At 48.3% G+C, this 25,822-nt stretch overlaps 1 protein-coding gene across 3 annotated transcripts in view; it reads left to right on the top strand.

The window, feature by feature from the left end:
* The first annotated feature begins 213 nt into the window (after positions 1–213).
* Positions 214–25,822, top strand: part of FBXO41 (F-box protein 41) — a 38,990-nt gene continuing 13,381 nt past the window's right edge. Inside the window, exons 1-2 of one of the 3 annotated variants that reach the window (XM_066267390.1) lie at positions 214–684; positions 1,088–2,725. In XM_066267390.1, coding sequence (XP_066123487.1) covers positions 555–684; positions 1,088–2,397 — 1,440 coding nt within the window. In that variant the 5' untranslated portion in view covers positions 214–554 and the 3' untranslated portion in view covers positions 2,398–2,725. Of the gene's footprint in view, positions 685–1,087; positions 2,726–10,553; positions 10,793–25,822 lie in introns of those variants that run through there. The other 2 variants (XM_066267388.1, XM_066267389.1) reach the window with 2 other exon arrangements.

Here is a 25,822-nt window from a genome sequence, read left to right as displayed (position 1 = left end):
TCTTTCCTTGCAGTCCCTTGGCCTCTGCCGCGGAGCGGTAAGTGCGCTTACTAGCTCGCCGCGGCCTCTGCGCGCCTGGGGGTCTACGCTCAAGGAGCGCGCGCACGCAGCGGCGCGGACCCGGCGGCGGCGGCGGCGGCGACGACGTCACAACCTGAGCTTTCCTTTTCGGGAGTCCCCGGCACACATCCTGTGTCCATGTTTGGGCATTTACGTCACGGCGGCAGGTCCGGGGCCTCCCGAAATGGCAGTGGCCCCGGGAGTCGGAAGCCCTGAGCCAACGCCGCCGCTGCTATATAAGTGGGGGGGCCGCGGGTTGGGGGAGCCCGGCTGCGCTTTGAAGAGGCGAGGAGCAGCTGCTCGAGACCGGTCCCAACGAGCCAGGGCGCCACGGCCCCCTGACTCCTTTTCCAGAGGTGAGCGCCTGAAGCCAGGAGCCCGGGCGCCTGGGTCTGCGGAAGCGCGGGGCGCCTCGACTGCCGACCTCCCCTCCATTTGCGGGCCCCCAAGCCCAGAGGGCGAGGTCCCCGGCCCCCTGCAGCCACCGCCGCGCCATGCTCCACCTTAGCGAGTTTTCCGGCTCCGACGCGCTTCTGGTCAAGTCCGCGGAGGGCTGTTACCAGGACCCCAGCACCGAACTGTCCAGGCTGCCCGACAGGGACGCGGCGACTGGCTACCCCGGAGGTAAGGATCGCGGCCGGGGGTGCTCAGACGGCGGCGCATTGCGGGGGCGCACAGTGTTTGAGAACAGGCGAGAGACAGGCACACACGAGGCGTGGGGGTAGGAGTCGTAGGAAGCTCGGGGGCCTTGGAGTGCGCACCGCCATTAATACCCCCATTGGGCCGCCAGCGCCTCCGTAGGAAATTGTGCGTGTATCAAGGTGTCCTTTTTGCCTGTGCACGTGTTTTTGCGTGTGCATGTTTCTGTGTGCTTCTTGGGCGTATGCCGGCTCCAACTGGATCAGAATGTGCAGAAAGGCACTCTATATGTGTCAGTGCGCACCAAGGGATCCTTGAGTAGGGGCTGCAGTCTCCGAGGCGCGCCCTTTTATATGCCCGGAGTTGATTCCTGCTCCTTCCTCAGCAGGCGACTTCTTGAGCTGGACTTTGAGCAGCTGCGGCGCCGGGGGGGACTTAGCCGATTCCTGCTTCCTGGAGGGGCCTGCGCCCACACCCCCTCCCAGCCTCAGCTACAGTGGTAGCTTCTTCATCCAGGCAGTGCCGGAACACCCGCACGACCCAGAATCACTCTTCAACCTCATGTCGGGCATCCTAGGCCTGGCACCTTTCCCTGGCCCTGATATGGCAGCATCCCGGTCTTCGCTGGACGCCTCTTTTCCCTCAGGCCCCGACGCCTTGCTGCCAGGTCCGCTGGATCTTTACTCTCCGGATCTGGCCGCTGCCGCCTTCCCAGAGGCGTTATGGGAGGCCTCGCCCTCGGCTGGCGCCTCTTCTCAGTGCCTGTATGAGCCTCAGCTCTCCCCACCCGACGTCAAGCCAGGCCGCCGGGCTCCTCCGGCCTCTCCGGCGATGGACATTGCCTCGGCCTTCAAAGGTCCCTACGCTCCCTGGGAACTGCTTTCAGCAGGGGCCCTAGGAAGCAGTGGGTCACAGGGAGGCTACCAGGTCGCCTCCGAGGCCCGTTTCCCCCCGATGGGGGCCAAGATTGAAGATCTGCTGTCCATCAGCTGTGCCGCGGAGCTACCGGCAGACTCGGCCAACAGATCCTACCCCACGGGGGTCTACGACGTTTTTCCGCTGACCCCGGGTAACTTAGGGGAGGGGGCAGAAGGCCTCCCGGGGCTCTTGACCCCTCCTAGTGGTGAAGGAGGGAGTAGCGGCGACGGCGGAGAATTTTTGGCTGGTACGCAGCCTCAGCTTTCCCCGCTGAGCCTTCGCAGCGCCGCGGCGGACTTCTCGAAACCTGTTGTGGCGGACATCCGTGCGAGCAGTGGCGTGCCTGAGCCTCCTGGCCCACCGGCCCCATTCCCTCCAGTTAAGGCGCGGCGCAAGGGTCGCCGGGGCGGCAAGTGCAGCTCACGCTGCTTCTGCCCGCGGCCGCATGCCAAGGCCTTTGCTTGCCCGGTAGAGAGCTGTGTGCGCAGCTTTGCGCGTTCTGACGAGCTCAACCGCCACCTGCGCATCCACACTGGCCACAAGCCCTTCCAGTGCCGCATCTGCCTCCGCAACTTCAGCCGCAGCGACCACCTTACTACACACGTGCGCACCCACACGGGCGAGAAGCCCTTTGCCTGCGACGTGTGTGGCCGCCGCTTCGCGCGAAGTGATGAAAAGAAACGGCACAGCAAGGTGCACCTAAAGCAGAAGGCGCGCGCGGAGGAGCGGCTCAAGGGCCTTGGCTTTTACTCTCTGGGCCTCTCCTTCGGTGCCCTGTGAGGAGAAAGTAGGTTTGCAGATTGGGGCGCCGCCGCCCGGCGCGGGAGGAAAAGACCGGCGCGTCTCCCTTCCCTACTCCTCTTCCCAGCACGCCCCGGAGCGGGCCTCTGGTCCGGCTTTCAAGTTTTTTGAAGCGCCCGCTGCACACGTCGCGTTCAGCACCATCTCCGTGGACAGCTCCGGTTGTCCATGCACTGTCTCGGTCCGCGTCAGCCGCGTTTGAGGGAAGTCTCAGGCCACCACCGAATAGGCATTTCCCTGTGATTGAAGACAGTGCTTTGGACCTGGCGCACGCCCCACACCGTCCCCTATTCCCTCGCCCCCCAGAGACAGGCTGGGGCGGCGTCGAGCCGGTCTCGAGCGGTATTTTGTACAGCAGTGTTGTTTTCAGCAGCCATTGGATGTAACGTTTTGCTTTGGGTTATTTCCTTTTTGTTGTTGTTAATATTTGTAAAGCAGACGCTACTCTCAAGCAATTGGCAAAACTGTTTATTTTTGCAATTAAAATTATTGTGCTAAAAGCTTACTGAATCTGCCATCCAAGCTCCTGACCCTTCCCCTCCACCTTACCCCAGAAGAATGTGTGCCAGTAAAGAAAGGAGTTCCTCACACTCATGGAGTAATTACCCTCCTACTGCCTGGCACTGTGGCACATAGCAGGCATTCAATAAATATGTACTAAATTAACAAATGGACTTAATCACAGCTAACCTAAAGGCTCAAGATGTTTCTGGAAGTTGTGCATATATTATCCTTCTTAATTCTCACAGTCTTGAGTACAGCAATCATATACTCCATCTCAAAGATTCAGGAAGCAAAGTAGTTAACTTTTGGGGTAATCTAGCTAGGAACAGGGTCAAACTCAGATCTGTCTGGCTGTAAAGCCAGTGCTTATTTGCCAACCCAAGAATAGAAGCACCTCAGCTTAATAGCACTATTTGGAAAATCTTGCTGCCAGGCGGTGAGATAGGTTCCACAACTAGAAGGAGCCCCAGGCATTAGTGATCGCCGCAGAAAACTGTAGTATTTCAGTGCTGTTTATGAACATCCAGTGTTGGGTGTCACAGAGGTTACAGCGGGTGCCTTGCATATTTATGAAAATCACATGCTATCAGTGCCAAAAGGGACTCGGCATTCATCTAGGGCAGAGCCAACTCTAGAAAAGAGAGGGTGCTTGCCAGAGGCTCACAACCACCTTAGTTCTTTCTACAAAGGATCTTCTCCGGGAGGCAGCAGCCCCCTTACCGCCCAGTTCTGCACTTGCCAAGCCCCTTTAACTCTCCTCTAGGAGAACCCCATCATGACTTTGTGGGGGAGGGTGCAGCTAAGAGGGTGGTGGGAAAAGCGAGGTTTTATTTGGCCTGCCTTTACTCCCAACCCAGAAGGTTTTACACTCTGCCATCTTGGGCAGACCTTGGGGCGTTAAAAGCCTGTCACACATTCCATCTCTCCTCCCCAACGACTCCTGTCTGATAAGAAAAGGATATGTCTAGAGGTTTCATTCTTTTCTCTTCTGAGGTATGCTATTCTTGAATTAAGCCATATAGTCCTGTGGTGCCAGATCAAACCAGCTTCTGATCCTCTAGCTGCTTCTTCCCTTTACTCTCAGACCTGCTTAACCTCTAACCCCACAATCCAGTTGACCAGAGACAAAATTATCAAGTCAGAAAATTCCACCCATTTCTCTCCCAAGGTGATAAGTGCTTTCACACAGTTAAGTATCTTATATACCAATTTGAGAGAAAGGATTTGGTATTACCTCTTCTAGGAGAGTTGACATTTTAAAAGAGTAGACTGCAGAGGGCAATGTTTAACCCTAGAGAGAGGTTCAAATGGTGGCTCATCAGATATTATGATAGGTAAGTGGTAAACTCATGTAGACATAAGATAATGATGACTCTTATCTTACTATTTAAGTGATCACAACTTTCACTTATATTCATGGACCACCTGACTTCACTTTCCATGCAGAGTAGGTAAGAAAGAGCGCAAGGCTCAGATTTCAAGCACCTGGTCCCAAAATACACAACCTTGCCTGATGTGTGGTGGCATGGTGGATAAAGCGTCGACCTGGAATGCTGAAACCCGGGGCTTGCCTGGTCAAGGCACATACCTGCTCCTCCCCCACTGCCTTTCTCTCTCTCTCTCTCCTCTCTTTAAAATTAATAAATAAAATCTTAAAAAAAAAAAAAAAAGGATAACAGCCTTACCAGGCAGTGGTGCAGTGGATAGAGCATTGGACTGGGATGTGGAGGACCCAGGTTCGAAACTCCGAGGTCACCAGCTTAAGCGCAGCCTCATCTGGTTTCAGCAAGGCTCACCAGCTTGAGCCCAAGGTCGCTGGCTTGAGCAAGGGGTCACTAGGTCTGCTACAGCCCCCCAGTCAGGACACATATGAGGAAGCAATCAGTGAACAACTAAGGTGCCGCAACGAAGAATTGATGCTTCTCATCTCTCTCTCCCTTTCTGTCTGTCTGTCCCTATTTGTCCCTCTCACTGTCTCTCTCTGTCTCTGTCATACACAAAAAAAGGATAACAAAACACACAATCTTAATAAAGGAAAAAGGGCAGACAGGCTGTGGGTGGGTGGCATCTAACCACCCCACCCTTGCCTTCTCTAGTAGCATTCCATCAAGTACTCTCTGCTCTATTATGCCCCATCTAGGCCCAATATCACTGATGAGAAAATTGACTTAGTATTAGTGCTAGTACCAGAGCCCAGCCTGATTGTAGTACTCCCAGCTGAGAAGTCCCTCCTATTACTCTTAAGGGAAACTGCTGTATTTTCTGGTGTCCTGTAGGGATACTGAGGGAAAAGAATGTTAAGGAGATAGAACTAAAATCAAACAATCAGAAAACCAATCCACACCCAGGACCCAAGCAGAATTAGGGACTAACAGAGAGCTCATTTTCCTTCCTTCCTTCCTTCCTTCCTTCCTTCCTTCCTTCCTTCCTTCCTTCCTTCCTTCCTTCCTCCCTCCCTCCCTTCCTTTCCTTCCTTCCTTCCTTTCAGAGACGGAGAGTGAGTCAGAGAGACAGATAAATAGGGACAGACAGGCAGGAACAAAGAGAGATGAGAAGCATCAATTATCAGTTTTTTGTTGCGACACCTTAGTTGTTCACTGATTGCTTTCTCATATATGCCTTGTCCATGGGCCTTCAGCAGACCGAGTAACCCCTTGCTCGAGTCAGCGACCTTGGGTCCAAGCTGGTGAGCTTTGCTCAAACCAGATGAGCCTACACTCAAGCTGGCGACCTCGGGGTCTTGAACCTGGGTCCTCCGAATCCCAGTCCAACGCTCTTAGCAGAGTTTTTGTTTGTTTGTTTTTAATTTTTTTTTTCACAGAGACAGAGAGACAGTCAGAGAGAGGGATAGACAGGGATAGACAGACAGGAACGGAGAGATGAGAAGTATCAATCATTAGTTTTTCGTTGTGACACCTTAGTTGTTCATTGATTGCTCTCTCATATGTGCCTTGACCGTGGGCCTTCAGCAGACTGAGTAACCCCTTGCTCGAGCCAGTGACCTTGGGTTCAAGCTGGTGAGCTTTTGCTCAAACCAAATGAGCCCGTGCTCAAGCTAGAGACCTCGGGGTCTCGAACCTGGGTCCTCAGCATCCCAGTCTGATGCTCTGTCCACTGTGCCACCACCTGGTCAGGCTGTCCAACACTTTCCACTGCATCACCGCCTGGTTAGGCGAGAGCTCATTTTCTTTATTTGCTTCTCTTTTTCATTTGTTCCTCAAAATGTGGGTGTTTCCCAGATTTGGTTCTGAGCACTCTCCTTCCCTATTTCAACACTCTCCTTGGAAAGCATGTTCACTCCCAGGCCTTCATCTGTCACGACTACATAGATGACTTCTAAGTGAGCCAGCCCTGATCCCTGCAGCACCTTGGTTCTGAATAATGAGCATCTCCATACAGGTGTCCCACCACCATTTCAAATACAATCTGTCTAAAATCAAATTATCCTTCCATATACCTAATTTCTGCTAATGGCAACCATCATTTGTTTGGTTCTCTCTAGACTCACTTAAATAACTACAGTTCTTCCATGGAATTCACCTTTGACCCTTCCCCTCTTTTCCCACATCAAGGCTGTCACTCAAACCTGTTGGATCTCACTGAAGTTATTTAGGGTCTTATCTGCTCTCATTCATGGAACATTGTTTCCTTATATATATTGTTATTTTTATCCTGTAAACTAATCATCAGTGGGGATTTACCTAGGCAGTAATACTCTGTGGCCTGGGTTGAGGGTATGTTTCTCCTAAGCAATTTTGTATTTGTTTGTGCCACGCATTCCAGGAGTATCATGATGGAAACCAATCCTTACATTAATTTTTTGGCCTGAGGTTGCTGTACCATGCCGGTGTTGAATTCAAACTCTAACTCATGCAGTTATAAATTTTCAAAGACAACTACTCCTACACTAAGCTGGACCCAGGTGAGAACAGACAAACAATATTCCTCCTTTTCCATACCTTCTGGGGTTAGTCACAGCACATTTCATGATTACATTTCTTGGTCTCAGTTCCTTTGTTCTGGTTTATGTAGATTTTCTTTCCTTTTTTGCAAGCTCAGCTAAGCATTTCAGGTGTCTGATACTTTGTGAATCAGTTCCCTATTGTGTATTAGGAGGACTTTGGGGTTATTTGTTCAAAAATATTGCTGAAAACTAAAGTCAGAACATGTTGACTTCTCTATTAAAAATATTTCCCACATTTATCCTCTCTGTGCCTACTGCCAGCACCTCCATTCATGCCACCCCCTCCGCATACATGAACACCTTGGTTGTGACAATCACATAGAATCTCACAACATGTAGTTGGAAGGAGCTTATTAGAATATCCTGTCTGACCTCTCATTGAATAGAGAAGGAAACAGACCCACAGATGATAAAAGTGAAGTGGGCCTTGAATTAAGGCCTTCCCATTCCAAGACCAGTGCCTATCCATATATCCAGTCACAGGTATTATTGAGTGCCTACATCTACTGAGCCAATGGTCCCCCAATTTTTTCCTTTCCAAGGCATCTGAGGAATTTGACACATACACATCAGTAACAGAATCTCACTCAAGTCCTGATTCTCACTCTGGAGAGACAGGGAACAATAAAAAGAATCTTGTTGCGGTGGAATATAGGGGACAGTTCAATAAAGCAACCCAGAATGTCTTCTGTGTCCTCCCCCTTCACCCCAACCCCTGTGTCCTGTTTAAGACAAGCCTGCAATATATCAAACTGCTTCCTGTGGTACCTCTGCCTTTATTCTTTCTCCTTCCATTCCACATTGCACATCACTACTGTTGTAATTTTCTTAAAATATTATTCGTGGTGTTTTATTCCAAAGTGACCATAGTTTCCACCTTCCTATAAAACATACACTCCATTTAAAACCCTCCATATCTGACCCAAATTCATCTTCCTCTGTCATCTCTCCCTTTGTTCTGCCCTCTTCCCTCCCCTCATGTATTATCCAAATCCTCCCACCCTTGAGCTCCTTCAAGGACAGACCTTTTCTGATTCACACTGTGGCTGCCATAGCACCAAGCCTACTGTCCAGCACACTTAACTGCTGAATTTTTGTGTGGAGTCATTGCACATGCACACGCGCGCGCACACACACACACACACACAGCCTAAATGTTTAAAAGGAGAAAGGAAAACAGAAGGGGGAAGAGGACAGAAGAAAGGTGATTAGAGAGCAGGAAGCAGGGAGAGAATCAGGAGGAAGAGATGGAAGGAAGCGGGACTGAGGTCTGTGCCTGTTCAGTTCTTACTGAACCTGTGGTTCTCTGCCTTAACTCTGGGCCCCCAGATGTATTTGTCATTCAGTTCTCTATCTCTCTTTTGGTTTCTCTGGCCCACATGGAGTGAGATTCAGTTTAACATTTTTAGAACTGTGGTTCCCATAACAACCAAGCAGGAACTGTTGTTTGAAATGTAGCATGGGCACACATACGCACATGCACACCCGCATACACACGTATATGCATGCCCACATAATACACGTGTATTCACTTGCACACACTACTCATATATGCAACATACATCCTCATGTACACACATGCATTCAGAAATGCATGCACTCACAAACACACATGTGCGTATGCATAGGTATACACCTGCATGCACATGCATGTATGCACACATGCACAAAAGTATATATATGTATACATATACAAGCATGCCCCAAATTGTTTTTGCATGTTTATAGGAAGTACAGAGTGAGGACAGAAAAACATCACTAGAATGAAGGTAAAATCCAAACAATATATGGATATTTTTGGCTGTCTGGAAAGCAGGTAGATTTAGGAAACTGTATTTTAGCAGGGGAACGCTTCGTAGACTTAATGCAGCAAAATGGTGGCATGAAGTCTCTGCATATAAGCGTAGATTTTGGAATTCAGTAACTTGATTCAAGTGCTGACTGTACCATTTCTTGCCCACTGAACTTTAACTTCCTCATCTGTAAAGTAGGAACAATAATAATACCTACTTATTAGGTTTATTAGGAGTATTGAATAATATGCATACAACGATTAGTATGATGCTTAGAAATTGGTTAATGGGAGCTGTTATCATTTAGATCTTAGTAAATGTAGTTTCTCATTTATTCAATCTAAAGACTTTCTAGCCTGACCTGTGGTGGCGCAGTGGATAAAGAGTCGACCTGGAAATGCTGAGATCGCCGGTTCGAAACCCTGGGCTTGCCTGGTCAAGGCACATATGGGAGTTGATGCTTCCAGCTCCTCCCCCCTTCTCTCTCTCTCTGTTTCTCTCTCTCCCTCTCTCTCTCCTCTCTGAAATAAATAAAATTAAAAAAAAAACTTTAAAAAATATTTTAAAAAAAAAGACTTTCTAGAGGAGGAAATTTGAGAGCTAGGGGAAGGATGAGGAGATATGGGCATGGGGGGAGTTTGATTTGTCTGGCAATTATTCAGCCTCAGTCCTTATTAAATTTGCCTCTTCCCAAAAGCCACCTGACAAGTCTACAAATTATCCTTTTTGATACTAAATGCCCAATGCCTCTGCCTTAGCAGGAGTAGGATGAGGTCAAGGAAAGTCCCAATCAGCCTCATTCATTAAAGAATCATAGAGTACTATGCCAGATTTCTGCTCTGCTGCAGCTGGACTGTTCCTCATGTCCCTGGTGCTCAATCCTGCCCAAGCTCGTCTCTGTGCCTTTGCCCATGCATCACCCCTAGCCTGAAATGCCATCTCTCCTTTTCCTCATCCAAAGCCCAGCTCAGCCCTGGGCTTGGTAGTCTCAATACCCTGTCTGTTATCTCAGGCCCCACGCAGCCCTGTGGACTTCCTCCAAGTTTAGGACAGCCAGATTGGGCCTGCTTTAATAGCTTTGATAGGCCAAGGACCAGGACTTCTTTCCTACTAAGTTCGATGTGGGGATGTGTGGGAAGGAACCTGGGCTGGAGGTCACTGCCCCTTTCCTCCTCCTCTATGTCGTAGATAAAATTCGTGATAGGGACATGTGCTCCTAGATGGCAAGATGGCACCCTCATGGGCAAGATAACGAGCCTGGCCGCAGCCACACCCAGGTCCCCTGGTTTCCTACGATACCTAGAGAGAAATGACCCAAGCAGTCTGCGCAGAGACCACGACTATACATCTGACCCGAGGTCATCAAGTGCGTAGCCCAGGCGTGCAGTCCATGAGGCCACTTAGGAACCCTGGTGCGCATCCTAGTAGTGCAGCGCGCCTTCCCTCTTCTGATCCTTTAGAATCTCCCACAGGCTTTGCTCCGAGTGGGAGTGGAGAGGTCCAAGCCAGAATGGTAGGGTGAGGGCGGAGATGTTTGTATCAAAGGTGGACAGCAGAGGCCACAACCGGAGGTGCCCGGGCAGGAAGAGTGCACTGGGCGGTATTGGGAGCTGGGAAGGCAGGGACTCAGGACCAGCGCAGCCCTTTTGGTCCCTGCACCCCTAGGGTGGCGCCGTGGACCCCTCCCCTTTCTAAGCCACCTTCAGAGCAAAACCTGGGGTCCCGGCGCAGCCGCTTCTGGCGGCATCTGCTGCTTCCCCACCTCACGGGAGAGCCCGCCCCGGAGGAGGGGCCGGCTCCGCCCCACCTCCTCTCTGCCTCCCTCCCCCTTCTTCTCCTTTCCTCTGGCCGTGCGCCCCCTCCTTCCTCCGGTTCCTTCATCCTTCCCCCACCCGGTTTGTGGGCCCCTCCCGCTGCGACTGGTTGGGAGGCTTGGCCGCTCCCGCCCCGAGAGGGAGGCGGGGGCGCAAGCCGCGGCTGCCACCCGAGGCTGAGGAGGGGAACGAGACCCGAGGCCCCGAGGCGGCCCTACATCTGGACCAGGCACGCGGGGGCTGCCTCTGCACCCCCATCCGAGGGCCGCGGGGCCTGGCCTCGCGGCGGGGTGGAGGAGGTAAGGGCGAGTCGCGGGCGCGCTGCGGGACCGCTTCTGGAGAGGGGAGGCAGGGAGGACCCCAGCCGTTGCCTCCCTCTCCTCTTCCTTCTCACCCACAACCCTCTGGAGGCCCGGAAACTGCCAGACCCGACTGGGAGGAATTCTGGGCAGGCCAAGCCGTAGGCAAAGAAGGGGTTAATTTAAGGAATTAAAATCAGAACAATTTGAGACCAGGCTTCCCATCCCCCCACCCCCACCCCACCCCCGCTAGTCGCTCCCGAGCCTGGTTGGGGGGCGGGGCGGGCTCCAGACCCCACTGGGACTCTGGACTTTGGAGAGCAGGGGCCAGAGGGAAGGAGAGGGAGCGCCCTCAAACCCCAGCCCTCCCCACCTGCTTCTGAAAGGGGGTGGGGGAAGGGCTTGGTGTTGAGGCCTGCCTGGGCACCTGTGAAGGTGTCTGAGGGTGGGAGGGTTTAGGTGTCTGTGTGCGTGTTGGTGTGCACGTGTGAAGGTCTGAAGGTCTGGAGGGGTGCATGTGTGTGCCCCCATGTTTCTGTCTCCTCATATCCCAGTGCTGCTGCTGGTGACTGTCCACAGTGATCTGTATGCCTGTGCCCCACTGCATTGCTTTGCATGTGGGTGTGTGATACAGACCTGTGTGCACTTCCCACTTCCTACCTGTGAGTAAGAGTGGGGCCTGCTCTCTCCTTAGGTTGAGTGTGCAGCGAGGGGCCTAGATGGTTTTCTGGGTGTGGGGTCCAGGTGCGGGAGCTATGTCTGTGTGACCTTGGGAGGTGTGTGCCTGCTTGCAGGAGCTGGAGAATGAATGAGGGGAAGCTTAGCACAGAGTAGGCAGTGCAAGGACTGCCAGGAAGTAGAGGCCTGGATGCATTGACTCCTGCGACTCCTGTGGGTCTTCACCAGTCTTCAGTGACTACTTTGGGAGGTATACATGGTGGGGCCACAGCCTCTGGTGTGGAGAGCTAGGGTTCCTGCTGTCTTGGGGGACTCAGAGGCATTTAGAGAGTCAGGGGACCTTCCTTTATTCCCACCCACAGGGACCACTCCAGCTGTCTCCTCATCCTTAGAGTACCTCCTTCCACCTGTTGGCAGATGAAACAACTGAGCTACAGCTTCATTTCTTTGTCCTATGAGGTCATCTGTTAACATCCAAATCTTCCTCCTCCATTTCTGTAATTTCTATCTTTTCTGCATGTGGATTTTATATGAAAAGAGGGCCCAGAAGGCCAAGTGGGAAGGAGAGGAGATGCCAGCAGTATGGTGGTGAGTTGGGGACAGGGCAAATGACCATAAATAACCAAGCTCTCCTAACTTCTCAATTTTGCCTAATCTTCATTTAACAGAGAAAATGACACAGAGAGGGATTTTGGTGATGCCCACATACAGTACTTGTTTCTAGATTTAGGGATGTCTACCTTGTTTTTGTTTTTGGAACATTTGTAGCAGTAAAGGGGTTGTCATAGTTGTTTTAAGGTTATTGCCATTCTGCCTTTGAATTCCCTGGACTTTCCTACCTCTTTGGTAGCACATCCTACCCTTTATTTACTCGTTCAACAAATACTGAGTGGTACTGTGGGCCAACCTGTGACTCTTGTAGTATTGGTACAACAGTCCACTCCCAACCAGAAGGAACATAGTGTTGGGAAACCAACAGCATGGGTTTTGAAGTCAGTCAGGAAGTACTGGGTTCAAAACTTGCCTTGTCACTGTTTCAGTTATTCACTGATGTGTAACAAACCTTCCCAGGATTGAGGGGCTTAAAACAGCAATGATTTATTATTTCTCATGGTCTGTGGATTAGCTGTGACTGTGGACTCACTTGGCACCTCTCAGCTTCATTCAGTTAAGAGACTGGCTGGAAAGGAATATCAAGATGGCCTTTCACACATTTGGGTCTCTCTACACATGGCATCTAATCATTCAGTAGTCTAGCCCACGTTTTTTATATGGCAGCTGGATCCCAAGAGGAAATATTCTAAGAGGATAAGCCCTAATGTATAACTGCTTATCAAATTTCTGCCTGCTTCAGGCTTGCTGACATCCCATTGGCCAAAGTAAGTCGTATGGTCAAGCTCTGTGTCTATGTGGGAGGGACCACATAAGGACTGAATATTAGGAGGTATTCTTTTTTTTTTTTTTTTTTTTTAATTTTTCTGAAGCTGGAAACAGGGAGAGACAGTCAGACAGACTCCCGCATGCGCCCGACCGGGATCCACCCGGCACGCCCACCAGGGGCGACGCTCTGCCCACCAGGGGGCGATGCTCTGCCCATCCTGGGCGTCGCCATGTTGCAATCAGAGCCACTCTAGCGCCTGGGGCAGAGGCCACAGAGCCATCCCCAGCGCCCGGGCCATCTTTGCTCCAATGGAGCCTCGGCTGCGGGAGGGGAAGAGAGAGACAGAGAGGAAAGCGCGGCGGAGGGGTGGAGAAGCAAATGGGCGCTTCTCCTGTGTGCCCTGGCCGGGAATCGAACCCGGGTCCTCCGCACGCTAGGCCGATGCTCTACCGCTGAGCCACCGGCCAGGGAGGAGGTATTCTTTGTATCAAAACAACAGTCTGTTATGGTCACTTACTAGCCTTGGGCAAGTGGTTTGGCCACTCTGAGCTTTGATTTCCTCATCTTAAAGTGGAGACGATACCCCTACTTGGCAGCACTATCTTGAGGACTAAATGAGTAGTGTGGTGTCTGACCAGAATAATTAGTAGGTAAATGTTCACTGTTTTGATGATTAGACTGCAAGCACTGTGAAGGCATGACTGTCTTACTCATCTTTGTGTCCTAGTGCCTGGCACAGGCAATGCGTTTGACATAATTTTGTTGAGCGGATAAAATAGAATGACAAGTCTTAAGCCTTGGAGCTCTGCTAGAGCAACAATGTTGGGAAGACACAGCAAGTTCTTACCTCCCAGTGGGTGACGAGCAGAGCCAGGGAAACACTTTTTATTTGAGGTGATTCTTGGATTGATTTAGCTAAAACCAAATTTACCCAGTTCCATGATAATAAGTAGTAGAAATCACTTTGGTTACATAAACCAATCAATTCATCCATTATTTAGTGTGATTCCTCTAAGAATATATAATTTTTCCTGTATGTGATGCAGGGTATGAGTCAGTAGCATTGTTCCTGACCTGCAAGTATATGTAGGGCAGGATTTGATGTGCAAACAGGCAAAAGATAGGGCTGACAAGAGTAAGAGACTTCGGTTAGAAACAGTATCAATGGCCCAGATAGAAAAGGATAATAGGGCTGGAGCAGTGGCTATAGAAAAAGCAAGACATAGAGTCAAATAATTATAAGATAGTATTGACAAAAATCAGTAATTGATGAGATCTCAGGGGGACTTTGAGAATTCAGAGATACCAGGGTGCTGAGTAGATAGATAATAAAGATGTTGGTCAAGTTAGGAAACATAAGTATGTTTGACGGTGAGTATTGTAGCATTGTGAGTTCATTGCTAGCATCTTAAGCTTTGAGTCACCTAACATTGAAATATCCTTTTCATCCTCTCCCTCTCTACTTGCTACTTCTAAGAAGCATCTTTTTAAAAGAGAATTGCTATAGGCCTGACCTGTGGTGGCGCAGTGGATCAAGCGTTGACCTGGAATGCTGGGGTCACCGGTTCAAAAACTGGGCTTGCCCAGTCAAGGCAAATATGGGAGTTAATGCTTCCTGCTCCTCCACTCCTCCCTCCCTCCCTCTCTCTCTCTCTCTCTCTCTCTCTCTCTCTCTCTCTCTCTCTCGTCTCTCTTCTCTAAAATGAATAAATAGCCTGACCAGCCGGTGGCGCAGTGGATAGAGCATTGGACTGGGATGCCAAGGACCCGGATTCAAGACCCAGAGGTCGCCAGCTTGAGTGCAGGCTCATCTAGTTTGAGGAAAAAGCCCACCAGCTTGAACCCAAGGTCGCTGGCTCCAGCAAGGGTTTACTCAGTCTGCTGAAGGCCCGCGGTCAAGGCACATATGAGAAAGCAATCATGAACAACTAAGGTGTTGCAACATGCAATAAAACAAATAAATAAATAAAAATAATTTTTAAAAATATAAAAAAGAATTGCTATAAATTTCAGGTCTAAGGCATTGAATTATTGGTGCCTCAGGTTAGCGGAAATGATGGTACAGGTTAGAATTAGATTATCTCTAAGACGCATTTAAATATATTCAGGTGTCTCTCATCTTCACTATCACTTCTAGATTCTCCCATGTGAGCACCTTCCCTTCACGGTTGAGCTGCTTGTGTCCACTCTGTCTCTATTTACATTGCTACCTCACTCTCTCCTCAACCCCCCGCAGGCAGGCTTATCGAAGCAGTCTGTCTAAAGTCACCAGTGGACCTTTCCAACACTCTGCTATGATGTGAGTTGTCATCCCCTGTTGTTTACACTGGTTTTCACACTATTGCCCACCCCTTCCTTCCTCACTCCCTCCCTCCCTCCTTCCCTTCCTCCCTCCCTCCCTCCCTCCCTATCTCCCTCCATCTTCTCCTCCCTAAGATTTCCCACCAAAATTCCCATTTCTGCTGTTGGTTCTTAGTAACTTCTGGATTCTTCTCCCTTCCCTGCCTCTCTAAGGATCTACCTTTCCCCTACCTCTCCTCTCTGCACCTTCTCCCTGGTCCTGCTCATCCACCTTTGTTTTTGTTTTTTTTTTTAAAGATTTTGTTTATTCATTTTAGAGAGGAGAGAGACACACACACACACACACACACACACACACACACACACACACACACGGGGCAGGGAGCAGGAAGCATCAACTCCCATATGTGCCCCAACCAGGCAAAACCAGGGTTTCACATCAGCGACCTTAGTGTTCCAGGTCGATGCTTTAGCCACTGTGCCACCACAGGTCAGGCTACCTTTGTTTTTATGCTCAAGTTGCCAAAACTGTATTTTCGGCTCCATATTGCAACCTACTGAATATCTCTTCCAAGGCTGACTGGAACCTCAAATTCATGGACTCTATAATCAGATTCATTTTCTCTCCCCAAAACCCTCTGAACCACATCCCCATCTATCTAGATTCTCAAAACCCAGACCTGAGCCTGAGCCTGGACTTTTCCCTTATGTACTGGCCAGGATCATTCTGTCACCAAGTTTCCTTGACTCTCCTTCCTTAATTGCTCCTATAACCATCCTTCTCCCCACTCGCACTCCTGCTACATTGGCTAACAATTTCCACTTCATGTTCCAACAGCCTTCTTCTTACCTTGGCCCTTTGTAGTCCATTCTCTAACTGTATCTCTGATTTCAGTATTTGCAGTTCCATCATCCCACAAGCACTTCCTGAGCACCTCCCCCATGCGGGGCACTGTTTTTAAGAGCTGGGGAAGTGGCAATAATAGAGACAATGTTTCTACCTCTTGGAGCTTACATCTTCCTTCCCTGAAGGAGGCATACTCTTCCTCACTTCCTTGCCTTTGTACCTGCTGTTTCTGCTTCTTACTTTCTGCCTTTCTTCCACTCACCAAACTCATAACTGCCATTCTTCACCTGATTATTTTCCTCTTTAAGAGTCATTCTAGATACTATTACCTCTGGGGGGGTCCTCAGGCTAACTTAAGTGTAGATTTCCATGCCAGCATTTATCTCATGGCTGTTTCACCCAGTACCATCATCTGCCCCAGAAGATCACAAGCTGCCTGAAAGCAAGGATTGGATCTTGTCAGCTCTGTCTTCAACTTACCTAGAACAACACCTGGAATAGTTCATGGCACAGGGCAGGTACTCAGTAAATGTACGTTGAATGAACCCATCTTTGAATAGAGTGTAGGAAAGAATTCTAGGTAGAAATATGGATTTGCGAGAGTATCAGTTAGGACTTTTGATAGTGACAGAAATCTAACTCAGACTATTTAAAGCAAAAAAGTGTGTCAATTTATATAATTAGAAAGAAAGGGGATGAGTGGGTCTTGGGCATAACTACCGAGGTTCTCAATAATGAAGAGAGGACTCCAGCCTGTAGCTCAGCTTTACTTTGAGTGTTGCCACATTTTTCCCACCATGCATGAGTGGTGGCTGGAGGTTCCACAAGGCCATGCACAGCTTTATTATCCTAGCGTGTGATCCCAGAGGGACAACAGGATTCCTTAATCTTTCACATAAATTCTCAATGAAGGACTCTGTTGGCTCAGCCTAAGGAATGTGCCCATCCCTGGGTCAATCATTATGGCCAAAAAGATGGGGGTACTATGATTGGCCATGCCTGGGTCATGTGTCCACCCTGTTAGGATTGGTAGCCCTGTAAGAACCACATGAAGTGGGGAGCAGTAGCTCACCAAAGAAGACAGTATGTTGTTATTGAAGAATTGCTGAACAGATAAAAATAATAACATTCACTGCAGGAAACATTCACTGCAAGAATTCTCAGTGACCACGTGACAGTGGAAGCCATGAAAATGTAAGATTATCTGTGTTTCTGGTGGAGTCAACATGTAAGAATGTGACAGGAGACAGGAGCCAGAGAAGACACACATCTTGAGATAGTTGGTCTTGTTTGAGATGAGGCTCACCTATTTTGAAAGCCTTAAAGAAAAAAAGATAATGTCTCTGACTGGTTCTTCTACCCAAAGAAAACCTTGAACTGGACTTAAATCAGCGGTTCTCAACCTGTGGGTCGCGACCCCGGCGGGGGTCGAACGACCAAAACTCAGGGGTCGCCTAAAGGGTCGCGACCCACAGGTTGAGAACCGCTGACTTAAATGAAAGTAGACTTGAGGCCCTGGCTGGTTGGCTCAGTGGTAGAGTGTCGGCCTGGCATGTGGATGTCCCGGGTTCGATTCCCATTCAGGGCACACAGGAGAAGCACCCATTGGCTTCTCCTCCCCTTTGCCTCTCTGTTGCTTCTCTTTCTCTCTCTCCCCCTCCCTCTCCCTCTCCTGCAGCCATGGCTCAATTGAAATGAGTTGGCTATGGATGCTGAGTATGTCTCCATGTTCTCCTGCGAGGCATTATAAGAAGAGCTCAGTTGCTGAACAACAGAGCAATGCCCCAGATGGGCAGAGCATGCCCCCTAGTGGGTTTGCCAGGTTGATCCTGGTCGGGGTGCTTGTAGGAGTCTGTCTCTGCTTCCCATCCTTTCACTGAAAAAAAAAAAGAAAGTAGACTTGAGATAGGCTTCTTAGATGGCGGAAAGAGCATAACAGATATTTGGGATGCTGAGGAGGCAGAGCTAGGCTGCTGAAAGAAGGCAGGCTCTCAGGGCTGCAGAGGTTGCTGATTTGGGGAGACTAGAATACAAAGGAAAACCTCCAACTGTTCTGTTATGGTGCTCATAGTACAGAATTCTGATGGAATTTGAAGACAACACTTCTATTTTTCTTATATTTTCTCTTGCTCCTCCCCTGCCTCCATCACCTTCTTGCCTGAACTTAGGCAAAGCTTCATGTTCACGTGGAAGAGGTATATGCATGTAGGCAAAAATATCCCTAAGAATCATTCATAGTCGTTCCTTAGCTTCAGCAGATGGAGGGAAACTCTGTGGAAGGCAGGCCTCAGGTGAAGAGCCACCTGGACCCTAGAAGCCCCTTCCTTCTTCTACCCTGCACATCCACACACAGGCCTGCACTCCCAGACTTTCCCTTCCCCTTACTCCATCAGGGTACTGCGGAGGCAAAGGGTATTTCAAAAGCACATGGGGGAGGGGAGAAGGCTGGCTACTTCCGAGGCCCTGAAAGATGTCCCCACAGGAGGGACCAGCACTTCACTGGGATGGACAGGCACACAAGTGTCTTAACGCCATGCTGACCATACATTACAGAATAACCCTGTTCCTGAACAGTGGTATGTATGTGAACTGAACACTATTTATAATATCCCTAGTCACTTTGCCAACTTTTTCAGTTTTATCTATAGTTATTAGTCTATTCAGGTTTTCTATTTCTTTTTTCTTTTCTTTTTTTTTTTTTTGTGAGAGGAACAGATAGGGACAGACAGACAGGAAGGGAGAGAGATGAGAAGCATCAATTCTTCGTTGCGGTACCTTAGTTGTTCACTGATTGCTTTTTCATATATGCCTTGACCGGGAGGCTACAGCGGAATGAGTGACCTGCAACCTTGGGCTTCAAGCCAGCAACCTTTGGGCTCAAGCCAGAGACCATGGGGTCATGTCTGTGATCCCATGCTCCAGCTGGTGAGCCCACACTCAAGCTGGCGACTACAGGGTTTTGAACCTGGGTCCTCTGCATCCCAGTCCAATGCTCTATCACTGTGCCACTGCCTCGTCAGGCTCTGTTTCTTCTTGGGTCAGTTTTTTTTTTTTTTTTTTTGACAGACAGAGAGTGAGCCAGAAAGAGGGACAGCTAGGGACAGACAGACAAGAAGAGAAAGAGATGAGAAGCATCAATTCTTTGTTGCAGCTCCTTAGTTGTTCAGTGATTGCTTTCTCATATGTGCCTTGACCAGGTGTGTGTGGGGCTATGGCAGAGCGAGTCACCCCTTGCTCAAGCCAGTGATCTTGGGCTCAAGCCAGCGACCTTTGGGCTCAGGCCAGCGACCATAGGGTCTTGTCTATGATCCCACGCTCAAGCCAGCAACCCCTCACTCAAGCTGGTGAGCCTATGCTCAAGCTGGTGAGCCTATGCTCAAGCTGGATGAGCCTGCGCTCAAGCTGGTGACTTGGGCTTTCAAACGTGGACCCTCTGTGTCCCAGTCTGATGCTCTGTCCCCTGTGCCATTGCCTGGTCAGGCTTGAGCCAGTTTTGATCATTTATATTTTCATAGAAAAGCTTTCAGTTTATCTAGATTTTCAAAAATTTGCGCCAAGTTGTACCTAGTAGCAGTTCCATAATTTGAAAAAATCTTGTCTGTCATTTATATCCCTTTTGTCATTATAGTTTTATGTATTTGTTTTCTTTCTTGTTTTTCTTTGAATAGATTTGCCAGAAGGCTATTTTATTGGTCTTTTCAGAGAAAGATCTTTTGTATTTAATGCTCAAGGGTACTTTGGGGGTTTAATATAGCTCAAGGAAGGTGATACTACAACAATTATTAAATATTAGTTTTTAAAAAAATAAAGTAAGTCCTGTCTTATACAAGATAAGGTATTTGGGGTGAAATAATATGACACCTAGTATTCTCTCAAAATTACCCAGTGGCAGGTGGGGCAAGTATGAAACAGGGAAGCAGTATACACATGAAACAAAATTGACTGTGAGCTACCATATTTCCCCATGTATAAAACTCACCCTTTTCCAAAAAATTTGGGATCTAAAAACTGAGTGCATGTTCTACAGTGATTGTAGATTTTACTTGCACTTCCTGCTTTTTTGCGAGAATGAGGAATTGTATGAATTTTATGATTAATAAAACTTGAGTTTAATAACTTTACATAATACTTTTTTCCTTCAAATTTTGGGCCCCAAAATTAAGGTGCATCTTATATATGGGCGTATCTTATACTTGGGGAAATATGATAATAATAGTTGAAGCTGGAAGACAGGTGCATTGGAATTCATCATCATATTTTCTCTATTTTTGAATATGTGTGAAAATGACCATAACAAAAAGTTGGGGTTTTTTAGATCCCTGTCTCATGACACATGCCAAAAATTTCTAGCTGGATTAACTCCAGTGTATAAAAGAAAAGCACACAGCCTGAGGTATTTGCATACTACTGAGTCATTGTAAGTTTATGGTTTTAAGATTGTTTAAAGCTCATAATTAAGATTTTTTTTTCTGGGCTCTGGCTGGGTAGCTCAGTTGGTAGGAGCATCATTCTGATATGCCAAGGTTGTGGGTTTGATTCCCTGTTCAGGACACATTTAAGAATCAACCAATGAATAAGTGGAAAAACAAAAGAATTTTTTCTGGGCCCTGGAAGGGTAGACCAATTGATTAGAGCATCATTTCCAGTACACCAAGTTGTGGGTTCAATCCCCAGTTGGGGCACACACAAGAATCAACCAATGCATGCATGTTTCTCTTTTGTTGCCTTCTTAAATCAATCAATAAAAAAACGTTTTCTGTACTTTTATAAAAAGGAATTACAGGGTTCTAAAAGAAAACATTGGCCCTAGCCAGTGGCTCAGTGGATAGAGCCTCAGCCGGGCATATGGATGTCCCAGGTTCAATCCCTGGTCAGGGCACACATGAGAAGTGACCATCTGCTTCTTCCCCTTCCCTCTTACCCTTTTCTCCCCCCCCCACTTCCCCCTCCCCCTCCCTTAGCCAGTGGCTTGATTGGTTCAAGCGTGGCCCCAGGTGATGAGGATCACTCTGTTGAAGCACATCAGCCTCAGGCGCTAAAAATAGCTTGGTACTCAAGCATCGGCCCCAGATGGGTTTGCCAGGTAGATCCCTGTTAGGGATCATATGGGGGTCTGCATCTCTCGGAAGGAAGGAAGAAAGGAAGGAAGGAAGGAAGGAAGGAAGGAAGGAGGGAGGGAGGGAGGAAAATGTATGTAATTTTATATATAAATTTTGGTAGGGGCAGACTTCCTAAGCATAACAAAATCAGAAATCATAAAACTTTTACTGCAGCAAATTTTAAACATCAGTATATCAATAAAGACCATAAGTAAAAGGAAAGGCCAATCAACACATTTGAGAAAAATATTGGTAGCATATAAATGACAAAGGATCAGTATTATAAAAAGCCTTTGTAAATCAATAAGAAAATATGAATGTTCAGTATAAAAATGTACATAGGCAAGCCATCAGGTGATGCAGATGACTGATAAACGTGTGAAAAAAATGTCCAGCCATAGTAAAGAAATGCAAGTGAAACAGCCAGGCCATTTTTCATATTCAAATTGGCAGGAGTACAGTGAGGCCCAAGTGTGAAGCTGAGAGTTTCGATGCAGTTAATAGACAATGGGGAGCCACTGAAGGAGCATGAGCAGGAGTCATTTGTAGACAGGGATCTAGTGCCTAATACAGGATGCAACAGAGCTGTGTGACTGAAGGCTGGGCCAGCAGTCCAGGTGTGAGGAGGCAGTGGCCCAGAGAAGCACGAAGCATGAAAACACTTGAGTTGAAATATCAGTAGGTCTTGATGGTTAGCAGAGAGATAATAATCAAGATGGCCAGTGGATAGGGTGTGACTGGGAGGACAGTGGCACCACTGAAGGAAATAGGGATGCTGGGGAGGGGATGAGAGGAAGTCCAAGTTTTGTTTTTTGACACTGTGGGTCATTGTGTTAGTCTAAAGTCTCATTGCTTGTGACGGGCAACCAACTCAAGTGATTTAAAAGACAAAAAGAGTTTGCTGTCTCTCACAATGGAAAAATCTTGGGTTAAAGTTTCAGGCACACCTGGATCTGGCTACTCAAGGGAATGTCATCAGGAGTCTTTTCTTTCTTTCTTCTTGCCCAAAGAGGGGACAGACAAAGCAGATCCAGACTTACGTTCTACCAGCTGAGCACAGGTCCTTGAGTGGCTAAGTTGGCCTATGACTGAAGGATCATGTGACTGAAGGACAGGCTGAGGTCATGTGTGCTCACCTGGAGTGGGTCAGCCCTACCCAAACAACTGTTCAAAATGGGGGAATGTTTCTCTAAGGGAAAATTGGGGGTCTATCCACAAAGGGGAACTGGAGCTGAGCAGCAAAAAAAAAGAAGAAAAATACATGTTCACTATATTCTACCTCTTGGCTATCCAAGATCTACCCATCCTCTCCCTGCTCCATGCATTAAAAAAAAATTATCATGATGCAACTATACCTTACAAAAATCAAAACACAGTGTTCTATCTCTGGAAGGAGACATTCCAAGTTCTCACTTAGGTACCACATCCAGCCCCACTTGCTGGTGGGCTGTCTGGCAAGGTACTGAGCTAGCCCCTCAGGGTCTTTCAGTGTGTGGCCAGAGTACAGTGATGGAGGAACAATCAGATAGCCGAAACAAACACGTCCCAGTTGAAGAGGGGAGATGGGGAAAAGCACTCAGTGGTCACAAGTCCATAGCATGCTCCACATGCTCAGCCACTTGGTGAGGATGAGATTCCCTAGCTCCCTATTGGTTGCTCTGGTGCTGGTTCTGCTCTTTCAGACAGCCACCCTTGTGCTTTTGCTCTGTGGCCACTGAGGAGTCCCTTTCCATTGGTGTAGCTTTGGTGGGTGGGCAACTGTAGGAGCTAAGTATTTCCTGGCCTTTGTTTTCCAGGTTTGGGGGTGGTGGGTTCTTTTTTGGTCTGGCAATACAATTCCCTAATCATTAGGAAGCTTTCAGTCAATTTGCATTCAGTCATCCTCAGAGCTATTAACCAAACTAGAGACCTCACTGGAAGTTATATTTCATGAATGGAGTCCCTGGTGATGGTGTTGAGGAAGAAGGAGGAGTTGTCTCTTAGCAACAGGCCTTGGTGCTTTGCACATCCCAGGAGCCCCATGGTTCTGTGGCCTCAGCTAGGCCTCTGCCACTGAGCAATTCAAATCCCTACTCTAGAGTGGGAGGCACAGTTCATTTGCCCCTTCCCACGCAACCTGCATCCCAGTGGGAGGCTGCTTATCATGAAAGCAGTGGTTGCCTCTGTTGAGCTGCGAGGGCACAGCAGGAGGGGTTCAGGAGGGTCTGGGGAGTTAGGAGCCTGTCAGGCCCCAGGTTTGTCTCTCTCTGTGTTTCCAGCCTCCCTGTCTTTGCCTGAGCTGACTTTAGCTAGAAGCAGAGAACTAGCTCTTAATTATCTGACTCTCAGCCATATTGGATGACTGGCCTGAGGCAGAAAGAGCTTCTTTAGGCACAGCGGCATTTTCTTCCTCTCTGCTTTCAGATGGGCCCCTTCAGCCCCTGTGTATTTCTCTTACTGGACCTTACTGAGGCTATGGGAAAGGATACAGCCCAACACTGTCATTTTTCTGTACGTTCCCTAAAGTTCCAGCCTTGGTGGGAACACCATCTGTGCTCCAGAGGCAGTGGGAGAGTTTAGTCCGCTGCTTTGCTGCTGTGTAGTAGGGTTTACCGACTTCTGAGTGGGCAGGAGGTATTGTTTTACCCCCTCCCCTTAGTTCAGTTCATTCCTTTTTAAAGTCTATTACTTTTTAAAAGTTCCATTCCTGATTCTAATTTCTGGGTTAAGACTTTTTTCCTGGTGCATGTAACACAGACCCACATCCAACTGGCTTAAGCAAAAAAGGGAACTGACTGGCTCACAGAATTGAACAGACCAGGCTCTCAAACAGTGTGAAGAATCTCTCTCTATCTCAGTTCTGCTTCTTTGTGTTGACTTCATTCCCAAGCAGTTCCTCCCAAAGGTGGCCCTTGATGCTCTGGCCCTCACCATTAGCTTAGAAACCTGAGCTCAAAGAGGATGCTCCCCCCCACCCCTGCCCCTGTAGTTCTAGAGAAGTCCTTGAGAAAGAACTCATTAACTCAATGAAAAAAGACTCTGATTCAAGTTGAGTGATATGTGCCCATCCTAAGATTCTGATCAACAAGGCCTATATCACAGGGGTGAACCATCAACCCCCCCCAGGCCACATAGAAAAGAAAGGAATAATGGTTCCCCAAAGTGTTGGCAGGGTGCTTTTCCCAGGAGGAGGGCTGGGTGCTGGGCTGCAAAGGGAACAGCCATCAGGACCAGGCCAGGTATTCAGTTGGTTAGAGCATTGTCCTGATATGCCAAGGTTGCGGGTTCAATCCCCAGTTAGGGCACATACAAGAATCAACCAATGAATGCATAGTAAGTGGAACAGCAAATCAGCGTTTCTCTCTCTCTCTCTGCCCCTCTTCTTCTCTCTCTAAGATGAATCAATAAATAATTTTTTTTAAGGTAACAGACATCATACACCCATACATCCATGTGGAAATGCCAAAGCAAATGGAACTCAAGAGCAGGTCAGGATGGAGAGGCAGAGCTGAGACTTAATGGGTTTAAGGTGTGAGTTAACCTATGGGAGTAAATCAGACTGCCTGGGAGAAAATAGAGGCAAAGGGGGTGTGAAGAGTTCCCATCAGGAGACAGGAAGATTAGGAAGGCAGCAAGAGGAAGAGGTCAGAGAATCCAAATTAGGCACTTTAATGGCAGCCTATGAAGACTGAGGGATCAAGAAGATCAATCAGCCTGACCTGCGGTGGCACAGTGAGTAAAAGTGTCCACCTGGAACACTGAGGTCGCTGGTTCGAAACCCTGGACTTGCCTGGTCAAGGCACATATGGGAGTTGATGCTTTCTGCTCCTCCCCCCTTTTTCTCTCTCTGTCTCTCTTTCTCTCTCTGTCTCCTCTCTAAGAAATGAATAAGTAAAATCTAAAAAAAGGAAAAAAAAAAAGAGGATCAGCCAAGGGATCAAGTGGGTGAAGACTCCTGATGACAACTGAACTGTCTGATTAGCAGGTGGTCTGTGATCCAGGGCCAAGCACAGTGACAGCAGAAGGTGATTAAAATCTGTTTGCAGGCAGTTAGGAAGAGGATGGCAGTGAGGAATGAGGCAGGGAAAGGGTGAGCAGAAGCCAGAGATGATGGGGGATGGACAGTGGGAGTTGAAGGTCAGTGACCAGAGGTGGGATTCTAGGAAGGATGGTGGTTTTTGCCAGAAGGCGCCTGGGAAGGACAGATATCATGGCACTAGGAGCAAAGGGCAGAGCAGGGCCACTTATTGGAAAACAACCTAGCAAAGAAATATGAGAAAAGGACTTACGTTCCTGGAGTGGCAGGGATGGGAGGGTGTGGTACAGAAGCAGGGGCAGGAACAAATAATGACACACACAGAGGTTTTATCAGGTGAAGTGACATCTTGGTCATTGCAACATGGTACCAGTAGTCCAGCCTGTCTTATGGGTATATTTTGCATGACATGGAAATAAGCATCTTCTTTTACGGATTTTTTTAAGATGTAACATACATATAGTCAAATACGTATAGTGCACTAATATGAAGTGTACAGCTTGACTGTTTACATATATACACACCTGTATCACATAAGGTTCCCTCCTGTACCTTCCCAGTCCATAGAGCCACCAAGGGTAACCTCTATTCTGACTTTGTCATCTTCAATTTAGTCTGTTATTAAACTCCATATATGTGGAATCCTATAGTATGCACTTTTGTCTGGCTTCTTTCATGTAACATGACATCAAATGGATTCTTCCATGTT

This window comes from Saccopteryx bilineata, chromosome 3, assembly GCF_036850765.1.
Source record: "Saccopteryx bilineata isolate mSacBil1 chromosome 3, mSacBil1_pri_phased_curated, whole genome shotgun sequence".
Taxonomy (NCBI): Eukaryota; Metazoa; Chordata; class Mammalia; order Chiroptera; family Emballonuridae; genus Saccopteryx; species Saccopteryx bilineata.
Note: the sequence above shows the minus strand (reverse complement) of the source record. Positions and strands in the feature narration are given on the sequence as shown.